General features: G+C 37.1%; 1 protein-coding gene across 2 annotated transcripts; it reads right to left on the reverse strand.

Annotated features, from left to right (window-relative positions):
- Positions 1-343: 343 nt before the first annotated feature.
- Positions 344-16,507, reverse strand: LOC121416869. 2 transcript variants are annotated; one of them, XM_041610389.1, is made up of 3 exons: positions 16,233-16,507; positions 13,992-14,099; positions 344-2,795 (listed from the first exon to the last, which is right to left on the reverse strand). In XM_041610389.1, the coding sequence occupies exon 3, from the start codon at positions 1,691-1,693 to the stop codon at positions 701-703; it is 993 nt and encodes a 330-aa protein (XP_041466323.1). In that variant the 5' UTR covers positions 1,694-2,795; positions 13,992-14,099; positions 16,233-16,507; the 3' UTR covers positions 344-700. The 2 variants fall into 2 exon arrangements, with proteins under 2 accessions (XP_041466323.1, XP_041466324.1); XM_041610390.1 differs by lacking the exon at positions 13,992-14,099.

Here is a 16,507-nt window from a genome sequence, read left to right on the forward strand (position 1 = left end):
CAATTCAAATTCATTTATTTCACATCTCTTAAAAAACAGGGTACAATTTAATAGTGAGTTAATCTAATTGAGTAAACACAACATTGACAGTTGTACATTATTTAGACAAAATTTACAACTGAAGACAAACATAAAATATAAAGTATATGAATGGGATGTGAGGGAGTAACAAAAAGCCATTAGGCTATTCCCTTTTTACATTCATAACTGATAAGGAAACAAAACAGGATCTTCCAATCAACTCAACAATTAAACCGAATAGTCCATTGACTAAATGGCTATTGGACCAACTGGTTAATAGACGAAATGGCGAGTGGATGAAATGGCAATTAGACCATGTGAACAGTGGACGAATTGATGATAGTCCAAATGATAGTAGACGAGTTGGTAATTAGACGAATTGGCATTAGACAAATTGGAAAAATGTTGGTCAAACATTTTAACACGTTCCCAATTTTGAGTTAACCTTTCTTTTTCTTTTAATCAAAGGAAGATTCGGTAGGCATATTGTAAATGAAAATTTCAGCAAATCATGATATTTTAGTCTCAGTTATCTCTACCTAATATTTTGTGATCACTCTGTCACCCTTATTTAATGGGAAATGTATTCTAGCATATGGAATCTTGTACAATTAAGATTAATCATTATTACATTTCGTTGTTTCCAATGACATTAATGCAACACAATATATCAAGTGAATCATTGTTTTACTTCCTGTTGTTCTGGTGTATTCTGGGTAACTTCTTCTTGTCTTGCTAACCATTCCCGTACCAGTCTATCTGGAGAAACCTTAGACTCATTCACCAGCCGGTCCCTGTCCATCACGTACGTGGCTCTGTAGGCCTTTTCATATAGTCCCTCGTAGGAGTCAACTCCTTCCGATAAAAGGCTTATTCTAGAGCCAGTATGCGAGTCTGAAGGCGTAGATACGCGCGCAGACTGAAGCGAGAGGTGACTGGGGCACCTGCAGCTAAAGTTACGATGAATCATGCAGCATTCGTCGATAGTTCCCCCTCGCAAATCAGAACACGACTTGCTCAGTGGGTTATAGGAAGGTGGGTTCAGACCCTTTGAAGAGGTTGGAATTGCCCGAGCTGATCCGGCAGGGCTACGGTCAGCGGCGCGGTCCTTCCGCACGTGTAGACTGCAACAAGCCGAACCAAGATGCTCACCATTTGCATTCGAATCCAGACTCTGCGAAGCGTGGTTGTCGAGCAGAGCGAGAGACGCGGGACGCTGCTTTTGTCGCTTTGGAAGAAGCGTCGGAGTGCCTGGTGCCGATGGGTCATCCTCTTCCGCGCCGGCGTCATTGGTGGTGATTTTCGGTGAGCTAAGATCCAGATTCGCCATTAAGTTAGCACACCCAAGCGAATCGGTGTCTGAAGACGACAGATGTGATAGTGTGGACTGTGAGGTGAACTTCCGGCGCTGACACTGGAACGGCGGACTGGCCCCGTTTGCAGAGATGGCTCGCTTCCCGTCCTTGCGAGTCGACGAGGACGGCCCCTTGCTAGAGAAACGCGGATTAAAAGCTCGTTGCCACCCGAAATCGTCCTTCTTCTCCAGCATCGAGTTCACGCAGGCCTTCTCAAGATACCGACTTCTCCTGCAGAATCTTGGCGAACAGTAGACACTCAATCTCTGGTCCTTCAGCGATGTAACACTTGGGGTGCCGTCACGACCTGGAGACATTGTTACATTCAGAAAGCACAGGTCAAAATCCCGTTAGGCAAAGCCTTCCTGATCTTCCTTTCATCAACCACCTTATATATTGCACTGTGTCCTCCTGTTGCTTGATGGGTTTGAATGAAACTTCCAGATTGGTTTGTGTCCGTTTCTCTGTTATAATTACTCCGTATCTAGCACCGGTCGTGATACAAGCAGAAATAATAGAAATGTCTTGAAGGAACCATTGTCGTTTGTTTTACTTAACACGTGAAGAATCGCGTTTGCCACATGAAAATGTTTTCCCAGATGATTTTATTTTCTCTTTGTAATCATGAACCTATATTGCCTTTGAGGCAATGGCAGTAATAAATAACGTTCAGCACAGGTTTCATCAGTATCTCCTTTTAGGCCAAATATTTCCTCTCGGGGGTAGTTCCTCGATGTCGAAGGATCACTCCCGGATATTCAAGCCGGATATTCACTCAACAAGTACGACCTAAAATGCCCAGTGCGAGCTGTTCACCTATCCATCATGATAACATCCTTTCAGTAAGAATTCAAGATCCACTATCACTTGCTACACGTCCCTTCTAATATTTCACAAATGTATCTCACTATTTTCCCCCCAAGGGAGAACAATCAGTCATGCATTTTCCACCTTTTCAAATGGATGAATTTGTCAGTTTCTCAGAGTCAGCGAAATCCCAACCCGGCCGTATTTCAAGGGTGGGACACTGGCTTCCGTAGAAGGTGATCACGATGCAAGCGAGTGGTGAATGCATCCGCTGTCTCTAACTCCACTATTGATTCGTTCAATACTCAACTGGCGTAAAACAAACGGAGGGCAAATTCAGTCTAATCAACTCCCTATCGAAGCAGACGTTGGATGACCCTTCTTTATGCGGTCGTCTCCAGTACGGTTCGAAGCATTACTGGACTGAGTGTGTGTGCGCGCGTGTGTGGCGTTGTGCGAGTGTGTCTCTCTCTGTGTGTGAGCGCTAGCTGGATGCAGGTCGAGATGGATGGAGAGAGCGCGTAATTGCGGCTTGTTTGTTGGAGGGACCTGTTATTGGAGAATTCGCCGGATGTTGAATTGACGATGACGTAGGAGCACTTTATATTGCACCTGAAAGGGTAAAAGATGAACGGATAGATACATTACTTTTCTAAAAATAAAGCTAGGACAATTGACTGAATAAATAGGCAAGTAAGGTTTAGTAAACCATTAGACAGATAAGAAAAAAGGGGGCTATGAAAAGGAGGATGCGGATGGAAGGGGAGATAAGAAGGGAACAAGGGCGTGATAAAAGAGCAAAAAATAGTGGTTACCTTACCATTTTCGTACAAAAAAATTGTATACAACTGAAGCAATTCGCAATTTCATAATATCACATCCAGTCCAAGAATAGGATGGGCTCATTGAAATGAGAAAATTGATTTAAATCGCAATAAAACAAAATAATCAAACGCGGGTATGAATGCAACACTTTTGTTGGAAATGTCACAAAACACTAACATTAAGTCAGAATTTAGAAGAAATTGTAGTCGGCGTACTTGTTTTGATTCTATGTCCTTTTATTGATACAAAGTTGTTGTCGTTGTTATTGTAATAAAGCAGATGTTTGTGACATGTATGAACGCTGCTGCATACGAACATAATGCTGATATTGATTTTTTTTAGAAAGAAAATTGTGTCCAACGTATTCGGCCTACAGCGAATCTCCAGCAATTTGGGAGGGTGTTTTAGGAAAATTACTTTTGTTATACCGAGGCATGATTCCATATTGTAAAGCAAACAGATGTACAATTCAACTGCTCGTGTCATTAATAATTTATTAAGCGACCTTTGCTAGCTGGTGATTTAAAATTTCTTTTTCTAATAATGAAAGGAAGCCGCGGTAAATTTTGTATACGCAAATATGTAGCAAAAGAGTAGAGAAACAGAAGTCGAAAATTAAACGATAGAAAGTAGATTAAATGGGTCATTATTAACAAAAAAATAGACCAAGGCCCCGTCTAACAAAGAGTTGCAATTGATCCAATCAATCTCAACTTTATGGAAATCCATCAATGTCCTATTTTTTTCTCCAGGAAATGTGCCCAATGTCCTTTGTAAACAAAAGAAGCATATCGAAATTTCAAGAAAACAATAAATGTCTGAATGTATGAATATGCATCGTATAAAAATATTTATAAAAAACGTGCATAATAGATGTTGATGTTGCTGGCTTTCCATACTTGTGGTTGATTGGATCAATCGGAACTCTTTGTAAGACGGGGCAAAAAATAAAGAGAATAAAATGAATATATGTAATAAATCCTAATCAGGGAGATGCCGTTTAGGCGGGTCGGATGCGGACATTTATTCATGTCACCACTAGATCTAACCCATATAGTCAAGACATCAAAAAATGCATTAAAAAACTAGGTCATAGTCATATGTACACGGGGGCGGATCCAGGATTTATCGAAAGGGGAAGCAAATTTTCCACAGGAAAAAAATGACAAGCTCAAAATAAAAAAAGGGGGAAAAGGGTTTCAACAAAATATTTTTGCAAATTACGTCCACGAAAAAAAATGACAAACCAAAAAAAAACGGTCTTCATTTTCAAATGGGGGGGGGGGCACTTCTGTTTTAACGGCATTACAAGTTTTCATTGTGCCTCTCAAAGGATCTGCCAGTGCATGTACATGTTTTTACTTTTTGAATATGTTGAGTCTTTAGACTTTGGCCATGAAACCATTTCTCACAATATAAACCAGAATTGAATTGAAATAAAAACGGAAAGGAAGAGATGGGCAAATGGTAGAGCATGACGAGATGAAAATGTAACAAATGTGAACGTAGAAACAGAGGATGAAGAGTAAGCGAAATAGAGGAGGGATTGCATTTGGTAATCGGGAAGGAAGCGACTTGGTGAGAAAGAGAAAAAATGGATATAGGGAGATAGAGAGATTGAGGGAGGGGAGGGGGGAGAGGAGGGGGTGCTGAAGATTAAGGTAGATTCTTTTTGGTTGAAGAGAGGGAGATAAAGTTCCAAAACCATTTTTCCGAAAGAGAAACAGAGAGGGGTGAAGATGATCAAGATTTAAATCATCTTTCCATGGTTGTAATGATAACAGAGAAAAGAAAGAGAGATATTTAAGACTGACATAAATTTTCCCTTGCAGGAGAGCGAGAAATAGGGGGGGGGGGGGTTGGTAGGAGTTGAAATCAATTTCCCGGAGAGATAGAGGGAGAGAGACATGATGAACGTTGAAATCAATTTTCCTCAGCTGAGTGGGAGAGTAAAAAATCGATGCTGCAGTTTGCAAAGGGCAATGGGTAGTCTGGTCCCCGCCAGTACACAGGGTATCCTCAAATTAACATAACCCTCAGGAGATAAATAACTTGTGGGTTTTCTCTTTGCAGAATTACCAAAATGGCAAAGCTCTAATGCCTAGCACGTTTTGCGAAATCGAATCCGTACTTCTATTTTAAAGCTGTCGTCTTAAAGGGGGAATCAGTTTTGCCCGAGATTATCATTTTTTTATTATCGGTATGGATAAAAAAAAAGTTAAACGAGACGATATGCTGTGATTTCACACACATTTGCGCACGCACTCTCACACCTTATCTTGGCATATGTATGTATATATATATATATATATATATATATATACATACATATATACATGTATATGTATAAGGTCGGGAGGTTCATATCTTACCAAGATCTCGTCATGAATGCTTCTTGACTTCATTTGGTACGAACCAATTTGAACCAAACACCCATGATGTATATACAATTTAGACTGATTTAATCAAGGTTAGCGATTACGAAAGGTCTTTAACAACATAAAATATAATAAAGGAAATTTTAAAACGAATCAAATATCCTTTGTTCCATTGTTTGTTTCCATCGTTATATTAGTATGCCACTAATCAATGAAGTTTTGAAATGATGACCTTGCGTTTGTTCGCTTATCTTGGTATCTTTTTCTCCTTCACACCCCCCCCTCCCTTCTCTCTCTCTCTCTCTTGGTCTTTTACGCTACCTATATCCGTATCTTCTGCAGTTATAGGTGTTCAAATGAAAATTTCTGGCTTCAAATACGTTGTGCACCCATTTTTTTTTACCCATTTGCCACTTAATACAGCGCAAGATTACTATCGAAAGGATTTAATTTAAGGTGAAAACTTGAGCCTTTGTCTCTGAGTGTATAATGTGTTTTTCTGTTTGGCTACCATGATGTAATGGGGTTTTCCCTTCCATCGCTGGTCCGAGTTATAAATCCGAGGTCTTCCACGTAGTGAAAGCTTCCGGTATTTAAATGACACAGGCTGATCATCGGTGTAGATAATCCGGTTACACTTCGTAATTCCGAAGGTTCGTAATTCCGAAACACTCAATTTGCCTATACCTCGATGTTCGTTGATCCGAAAACGAAAAAGGGTTCGTTAATCCGAACATTTGTGGCGTTATTCCGAAGGTTCGTTCGTCCGAAAACGAAATGAGGTTCGTAATTCCGAAGGTTCGTTAATCCGAAAATGAAATGAGGTTCGTTTGTCCGAAAACGAAATGAACAACGAACGACATTTCGTTTTCGGATAAACGAACCTTCGGAACAACGAACCTTATTTCGCTTTCGGATCAACGTACCTTCGGAACAACGAACCTCATTTCGTTTTCGGATTGTCGAACTTTCGGAACAACGAACCTTATTTCGCTTTCGGATTAACGAACCTTAGGAATATACGAACCTTCGGAATAACGAAGCTTCGGAATTACGAATGTATACAGATAATTCAATGGATGCCGCCTACTGCATTTCCAAAAGTCACTCGCCATGTTTCATGTTTTAGCTCATACTGTTTTGGACAAACAATTTAGGTCAGTAAAAAAAAAATTACGATGCATGTCTTCATGTTCGTGACAATTTCATCTGCTTCATACAAAGAAACCTCACAAAACAAGTTTGATTATAAATTAAATTAAACCAAATTAAACCTTAGAAATATATTCTTTTTAAATTAATGAAAATATTTTGAAAGGTTTAATTTTCTACAGTCTACAATGAATAATTGTAGTTTTAGATTTATCTAGCACTTTCATTTCGAAAGCTAGTAACCATATAAGAACATAATACTTAACAACATTTGGGGGCGTCGTGGTCTAGTGGTTAATCTGAAGGACGTGGTCTCGATCCCAAGCCATGGTGTGCTTTCTTTCAGCAAGAAATTTACCCAGATTATTTATGTTAATAGTATTATCATAATCTTTTTTCTTTAGGGGGGATACTTTTCTTTACTAAATTCATATTGTTTTATGAAGATTCGTCTCGAATTCTATCATTTTGTCATGATGTAATGGGAAGTGTTATACAATTTACTTTTTAAAGATAAATTCAAGTTTTGGTAACGATCTCAAAATTACTTTTTACAGAATCTAATACAATGATTACCCAAGTGTTTGTTTGTATGAATAAAAAATATGTGCCAAAGGATTATGGAAGAAATTGTGTAATTGCTGAGAAATAAGCAAAATAAGCGCAATTCGGTCACTTCCGTCGGGTCTTTAGTCCAGCAATAATATTACACTGCCCCACGTGTACCTATCTGTGTTGGTGATCTTCAGTGTGAACGTTTTTCAGCGTAGATTTCAAGATTTCACAAAGTTCAGTTTATGTAACTGTACCAGATCTAGATCCTCGATGATATTCTGACAATTAAGCCTGGTTTTACAGACTTCCTCATGAAATCAGTGTTTACTGCAACTACTGGCATTTCTCTTTAAAGTAATAGAGCCTAATGATGTTAAGGTTAGACATAACTTAGAATTAAGTTTCGTTTTTCTTAAAAATAATGTTCAGCATACAAATGTTTTCCATCAAGCTATTGATTTTGCGTGTGTGTGTGTGATTTCTGCTAAAACTAAAATAAAATACAAAAAATACACGGCCGTAGTTTCCGTATGAAAAAAAATCTTGATATGTTACTGAAAATGTATCTGGTGAAAAAAATAATAATAGTCATAAATATTTCTTTTCGCTCGAGAAAATGTTGGCGATCTTTCAATTCTGATTTTATTAGGCAGCTACAGATATACAAATGGGCAAACATGGGGTTTATAATTGTACCTTCTGTCAGTGGCGGACCATGACCCGGAGGAGACAAAGCATTGAAGGGGCACTGTATTGTTTGTGAACAATGCTGTGCCCCTCCAATGCTTTGTTTCCATCCGGGTCCAGGTCTGCCACTGTCTTCTGTAATTTGTAACATGAAAAAGATAAAAGCAAAGAAGAAAAAAACGTGGATGATACATGAATCCTTGTTCCGAATTTCAGTAGACAAAATTGTTGACAAGTACATTATCAAATTTCCTTTAATAACCTTTGGGGGAAAAACATGACAAATAAGACTCGCTATCTCTTTCTTTTTCCTGGTTGTTATAGAGCAAAACTCCTTTTATTACAACAGCTCCCTTCGGTATTCCGTGCAGCGATCGAAGCCGCCGGTTTTCCCTGTAAACGGGGATCGATTCTTAATTCCCACAGTTCCCCAGAGATGAAGGGATGTATTCTTATGATGCAACCGCTAAAGGCGAAATGCATCAGCTTTATGAAACAAGTTAAACAGAATCAACTTGCATCCAAGGGAGAAATTCGTAAAAATTTAAGTCACTGGTTGTCACATTTTTATTGTGCTCTCAGCCAGTTAGATGCAAGTGTTGCACTAGCTTATAGTAGCGAGTAAAAATCCCCCCCCCTGTGTTTTGACTAAGTGCGTTTCGTGAAATCCTCTCTAGTAGCCAAAACGAGATTCATTATAGACCCAATGAGCTAGACCCTATTTCTATGAAACATCAAATCTGATATTTTTTATTTCGGTATAAACGTAAAAGTAAATGCTGAATAAGTCTTTGCAGCAAAAAAAATCATTAGAAAGTTTTTAAAATCAAGGTTATGTACAACCATATCGTATATATATCTAGTTCTGGTACGTGAAAATAAACTTATGTTTGTAAAAATTATGAAATCTTAGCCCAAAACAGATAATTCCGATGATCACTAACACGGAAACTCATAATAAAGGATAGTGTATTAATATTGCTCGGAAAAAATACTCGACATTTTCTGAAATTCCGTGCTTATTATGCTAATTTCTCAGCAATTACAGTCATTTGGTACCCATTATAATTACAAACACTTGGGTGGTAATTTTATTGGATTCTATTCGAACTCATTTGAGATTACAATAACTTTATCCTTTACGACTTATCTCAATGAGAATGACCATTAATTTACCAACTCATATCGAAAACTTTCATACAGTGTACCGGACATGTAAAAACATAGCAGACGACGTTTGCAGACCTCGCGATCATCGTATGACTAGTGGTGCAGAATGTTCCATTGCGGCTTTATGGGGGAAATAGCATTACAGAGGGATAAAAGGTCTTCACAAATAATGTTTCAGCGTTGATTCGCAATATCTTATGTCGATTTCATAAATTATCCTTACATTTAACATCATTTAAAGTGAAATGAATAAGCAAACTTAAATTTCAGACTTACCAATGCAGTGATAAGCTAGGATGCACCCCTCGTATACATAATGGACCCGTCACAACATTCAGAGACATATCCAATTCAGAGAATAAAATTGATTTTTGTTGGCAAAAATAATGGTATCTGATAAATTTATATCCATATTTCGGACTGACAAGGTATATATATTTATATATTCCTAATAAAATGTTCAGCACTGCAATGGAAAGAGCTAGAAAACCGCTGTGACTCGAACAACACACCGACGTACACAAAAGCTCTATCCAGCCCTATGTGTTGAATGCACGTCGAGTGTAGGTTTGCTCTTCGGACATCAGTATCACAAAGAAAATCTCCTCTGATTTGATGATAAAAGTGCACTATTTCCTTATTAACCAATCTCCATGGTTCTTTCATGAGTATTTGCCTTACAATGTGCCCTTTATTATAATCTGGGCGGAAATTCTTGATACCATCACCCAACGATGTGACGACGGATGTAATCCACCCGGGTACTATAAAAATGTCCCCCTAACCCATTATCCCAATACATATTCCTGACTATGGATGGTTTTTAGTGATTTTAATGTAATAAAGTGCCATATTTCCCACCAATTGAATGTAAAAAAAAATTATGGTCATCTGATAGAAGAAGTTATTAACATTCATTTCAGGGAGGCGGAAATTCTATCTGAATCAACGCTTGTCCTTGATACACATTTGTTTGTGAAAAAGGGGTATGATGCAAGGGAATTCTGCGTGTTATAAGGGTGCGCGCGTGCAGCGAGGACCTTCTGTCCGCTAGTTTTCCATATGTAAACAAGTTTCTTGCACAACCACGATCTGGGGCAACACATCCTTTCTTTTCAAATTTAAAGGGGAATGAAACCTTTGGAACAAATAGGCTTGTGTAGAAACAGAAAAATCAAAGAATAAGAATAAAGAAAGTTTGAGAAAAATCGGACAAACGGTGAGAAAGTTATGAGCATTTGAATATTGCAATCACTAATGCTATGGAGATCCTCACATTGGCAATGCGACAAGGATGTGTGATGTCACTGATGAACAACTTTCCCTTTGGTGGACTATAAAATACCCTCAAAATGTCTCTTTTTGCTTTTTCTTATGATGATACAAACTCTTTATCCACGATGTATTCTTAAAAAATATGTATTACATGCCCTCATGTAGAAAGAACACATGATTTATGGAAAGATGTGATAAAAGAGGCAATTCAAGTGAAATATATACTAAAGTAATGGGGAGAGTTGTTCACAAGTGACATCACACATCTTTGTCGCATTGCCAATTTGCTATCTCCATAGCATTAGTGATCGCAATATTCAAATGCTCATAACTTTCTCATTATTAGTCCGATTTTTCTCAAACTTTCGTTGATCTGTTTCTTTGATTTTTCTGTTTGCACACAAGCTATCTTGTTCCAATGGTTTCATTCTCCTTTAAGGATAAATGTCAGTTGTGGTAACGATCTCAAAATCACTTTTTACAGAATCCAATATAATGACCACCATAGTGTCTGTTTGTATGAATAAAAAATATGTGCCGTATAATTTTTTTTGAAGAAATTGTTTAATTGCTGAGAAACAAGCAAAATAAACGTGGATTCGGGCACTTCCGTCGGGTCTTTATTCTAGCAATAATATACTGTCCATCGTGTGCCTATCTGTGTTGACGATCTTCAGTGTGATCGTTTTTCAGCTTAGATTTTATGATTTCACAAAGTTCATTTGATGTAAATGTACCAGATCTAGATCCACGACGAAATACATGTAGTAAAACCTGACCTTGGTTTTACAGACTTTCTCACGAAATCAGCGTTTTACTGCAACTACTTTTATTTTGCTTAAATGTGAAATTATGTTAACGGAATAAGACTCATCTGGAGTATAGGACCGAATTGCTTCCCCACACACAACAATTCCACACTCTGTCCGATTATCTGTATTCAAGGGCTCTATATCTATAAATGTGCCAGAATCCCCAATGAGCCATGGTTGTCATCACTTATTATTTATGTATACTGCTTATTGCGACTTAGCCCATTATGGTATACCGCTTCAGAAATGCTGAGTGCTTTTTGCTTCAAGTAATACATCACTTCGATTTGACAGACTTACTTAAAGGGGAAGTTTACCCTGACAAAAATTTATTATCAAAATAGCAGAAAAATAACAAAATAATATAGCTGAAGGTTTGATCAAAAGAGAAGGAAAAAGTCATTAGGATTTTGAATATCTGATCTGTGAGCATTTTTTTTCCATGTACATATTGTATTGTAATAAAAAATCAATGAAATGTAATTTTCTCAGGAAAAATAATAAAAAAATACCGTCCTACAGTTTATCCAAAAATGAATGAGTTATCACGAACAAATGAAAAATTGAAATTTATTCACTTTATATTACATAAAATATGGGATAGCTGCTCGTTTATGACGTCACAAATCCAAACCTTAAAAATCCAATAACTTTCTAAATCTTTAATGGATTTTCCTCAAACATTCACCAATATATTTTGTATTATCTTTTTATTTCTTTACAACAAACAGGGTGATCTTCTCCTTTAAAGGAAAGATAAGTCAACCCTGATAGCAATGGCCTCGTTCCGGCAAGCTGAATTGAGTTATATCTCAGACGCATTTGCTCTATTCGGCGGTCGTAAGGCGAGTCGAAAACAGCCGTTTCATTCATTTTTATTTAAATTACCGTGCCCTCCCCCTTTGAGAAGCAAATTTAAAATTACAACAAATATGTGCCCCTTCCCATTTTTGAAAGTGAAGACCTTTTTTTTCTTGTCAATTTTTTTTTACCTTTTTTTCTGGCTTGTAAAATTTATTCTCCAAAAAATGTGCCCCCCTCCCCTTTGGAAGATCCTGGATCCGCCCCTATTGTACCTGGTACAAAAAAGTATGAAGTGGCTGTTTTCGACTCGCCGTCCGGCCGTCGTAGAGCAAATGTGACTGACGTATTATGCGCAACTTTTTGTTTGACTAGTGAGCTCTTCGTGAGAGATTAAAGGACAAGTCATCCCCAACAAAATGGATAAAAAGAGAAAAAAATAATAATTTCGCTTGATTAAGCTAAACAGCTATTATGGTTATGTGCACATCTTGGTCTGTATATGAAAGGATGCGATTTCTATCCTTCAGAAATAAATGAAAGCAAACGAAGGAAATAAAAGGGATACATGCACCCCCTACAAACCCACTACCCCCCTGAGCTCCCCTCACTCTCGATCCTACATCTTCTGATTCCGTCTTGGGTAATTTATGACCAGTAATCGTGACAGCATCTCCATTAACGAGACATAATTCGTCATTCGTGCATTAGACAGAGTGCATATTGGCTTCCACTCGTATCCGAAAATGCCCCAGCCTAGCTGAAATGTTTTTTCAAGACGTTTTGTCTTATTTAAATGATAAAAGAGCGTTATCCTTTTACAGTTTAAGCTGGTTGTTTTGAGGTACCATGATGTGAGCTACATAAAATGCATGAGCTACCTTTTGGGAATTACTCCCATTAAGTATAATAGAGCCTTAAATACATTTATTATTTGGATAAAATGGATGATATATAAAATCCAATTGGCTGGAATTCGTCTTAAACCACAAAAAATCCTCAACGATGTAAATAATTTCTTTTACAAAAAATCTATTTCATGTGAAAATTGGAAGCAATTATCTTTTGAAAATGTCGGTCAAATTTCATTAATCTTGTCGACTAAATGTCAAATAGATTTTTAATCGGTTTGCTAGAAACAGTTTTGCATTATTATCTCTGGTTCTCTACATGAATTATTTTTTTGGGGTACTGTAGATTTCATGACAAGATTGTATATTATTGTTATTGTTGTATATACTGTTATTGTTGTATATACTGTTATTAAACACTGACTGTGAAAACAAATGTAAACTGGAGCCATATTGACTGTGAAAGCAAATGTAAACTGGAACCATATTGACTGTGAAAGCAAATGTAAACTGGAACCATATTGACTGTGAAAGCAAATGTAAACTGAAGTTTTATTGAATAAACACCCTACTGTGGGGAAAAAGAAAAAATGCATTTCATTGCAAAAAAAAGCTTCTACGATTTTGCCATTCGAGTTGATAGCACAGTAAAATAATTATCAATTATCATGATAATGCAATTTCCCATTGTACCCCTCTTTCTCTCTCTCTCTCCCTTTCTTTCTCCCCCTCTAACACACACGTGCCCACACGCTCAAATTGAATACCTGAAACGCACACGCACTCAGTCGAAAATCCTTTTTGTTCAGTTTGTCTCTCTCCCCTTCTCAGTTCTGTATTTATGTTTTTTTGTGTTTCCGTGTTTCTACTCCAAACTCTCTGGTTTGATGACGATTTAGTTCTGTATTTAAATCTGTCCTTGCGCTTTTAATCTTACACTGTAAAATATATCAGGTGAAATTTTAACCAGCTTGAGGGTGATTATGTGTCCAATCAATTTTTGGCAGTATTTTACCCAATGCAGAAAGCATATTGTCCAGTAATGTTCAAAAATGAGCAGCAATTACATTAGAATTGGCAACATTTCATCACATTAGATGCCCAAAAGAAATGCCCAATGTTATCAAGTAATCTTCTTATCATGCTTATACAGAACCTCAATTCTAAACAAAAATACTTATCTTTTACCTACAATTTTGTTTCATTTCGCTAAAAAAATAAAAATAAAGACAATATGAACGATTCTCACGAGCGCTAGAATAATAACCACCGGAAAAATATAATTAAACAAAATTCAATTACCTCTTAGTTCTGGTTACATCAACTTAAGCGACGCGGTAGTTTTCCATTAAGAAGCTCTTCTATTCTTCAAAAATACCGTCACACGTGACGAGTGCCTGCAACAAGTGTCTGGAAAGTCAATGAAATGCTGTTAGGGTTTAATCACTGAAACGTCCACATGTATCCATTCAGTCTGGCCAAGCGTTAAATCAATTAATTGTAGTTTAAAGGATTGTGTTCGCCGGCGCGGCGCTTTCGTTGAGCGGCAGTGAAGATATGCTAACCACCGGACGATAGTTCACTTTCTTCATTCGATATGAACTCACTATTGCACGCTAGTATTCATGCGCTCCTCGTCCCCGTAGACATAGTCCGAACGCACAGAATGCTCATACAATACACTGCTCACTTTATCAATGTGTTTATGCGTGTGTATGGAGGTATAACATGTGTGTTAGTCATAGGCTTCGGCATTTTCGTGTACGTGTTGCATAGGAGCACGCATGCATAATGATATTGATAATGACCATGCTGTCTGTGTATGCGAGTGTATGAAATGTATGTAATGTCATTACAAGAATGCGATACAGGTGTGGGCAATTTTACATTGCTAGTGGGAATGCCATCCGGATTTTATGGCAGCTGTATATAATGTGCACGTGACTACTGTTCTCGAGTCCCATTGGACGGTGGCATTGGACGGTGAATTTGGACGGTTGAATTTAGCGCATATTAGTTTTAAGTATTATGCTCTTATCAAATCTAACATTATGACGAATTTTTGCACCGCGACTCAGAACGATTTCAAAAACATAGAACATGTATTGTCCAATGTCCTTCGTGACAAAGAGAAACCAAGGAATCTTTGTCGAAAATTTGTGAATCGAAACAGCAGATTCATCCTGGACTCTGCACTAACGACCTTTTTTTCATTTTTTTTGTCAGCTCCGAATCTTAGCACGAAACTGCTCTACCGGTTCACCAATTTTCGACAAAGACCTCTCTACTGTTCATTGTCATTTGAATGGGCACTGTAAATACATTTGCTGTGTTCTCGCATTAGTTCTGCGTTGATTTACGAAACTCCCTTCTATATATCATGTATATATAATTGCTATTGAATAAACGTATAATGATACGCGACCATGAAGACTCCAAACTGTTAATATATTTTATGAATTTATATATAAATGTTAAATTGTGCTTTATTAATAGTATGGATAAATAAATTTAAAATAAGTTTTGTACTAGGAGGTCTTCATTTGATAATAGTAATAAATGTAAGAGACAAACATGCATAGGTATGGCAATACAAGCGTTAGCTTTAGGCATTGTCACACCTTTCACAACATAAAGCACATAGAGGAAAATACTACGAAAGTTAAACTAGTTAACTATACTGAATATGACTAGAAAAAATAATGAATCATTGTTTCATAATAAAATTTCAATAATAACAAATATGTATATTTACGAAATGTATATGAGGCCCAATTACTAGAAATTAAAATAGTATTCAAGCACTAAAGATATATACAACAGAAGTTGGTTTTGCGAGAGAATTATATTCCCACGTCGGTGACCACAAGTCGAACTCATCGAAAACGGGCGTTTAAGCGGTAAAAACTGCCAAAAGAAAGAAATAAATTGATTCTCTTCGTCTTGTCGTGTGGGAAACGAGAGTAAATGGGTGATTTCAAGTTCAGTGTTGACCTTTGGTGTTGGTGTTAGGTCAATTTTTACACGAGTATAACACCGAACATAGAATGAATATGCTTCTGAAAAGTCACTCACTAGTTGTTGAGATGTCAATAATGTGATCTGGACCAGTTCTACAAACTCAGAATAAGTTTTGGAGCTAAAGGGGGAAGCAATCCAAATTCCAATACTAACAACAACACCAACGCCGGACTTGAAATCACCCAATGTGACTGTATTGCGAGCTACAAAAATAATGTTTTTTGTTTCAATTCAATTCATTTATTTGACATCCTTTCAAAATATACAAACATATGTTCAAGTATATATATATGATAAAACATAAAAATAAGAATAAAAAAATCAAGTCACAGTATAAGCAATAGAAATGGTAGAAATGGAAAAGAAATGAAAAGAAAATGTAGCGGATGTATAAGTCAGAAAGGCCATTGACATGTCAAAGCCGACTCCCTTGATTACTACATTACGTACGATTAAAAACACAGAGAATAGTGGCAAAAAAATAATAACAGACACGAACAATATGTATTAATATACACTTACCTTTATCTGTATAGGCCTACATCAAACGAAGAATAGATTCTTTCTTCAATGTGTGACGATTTCTCTGGTGGCTCAGAAGATATACTGTCTCACTTGATAAGCTGTCTGTGATTTCCTTACACATTCACAATTTGAGATGGAAACCTAAGAAGGGTCATGGATAGAAAGCAATCCTTTTTTTTCTACCAATGTGACGGTTTTGCTAATGCTAGCCTACTAATGCCTTTTAAAATATCCCGTTTCACTTGTCTGCAACTGCACTTACATTTGCAGTG

Source organism: Lytechinus variegatus, chromosome 6 (assembly GCF_018143015.1).
Source record: "Lytechinus variegatus isolate NC3 chromosome 6, Lvar_3.0, whole genome shotgun sequence".
Taxonomy (NCBI): Eukaryota; Metazoa; Echinodermata; class Echinoidea; order Temnopleuroida; family Toxopneustidae; genus Lytechinus; species Lytechinus variegatus.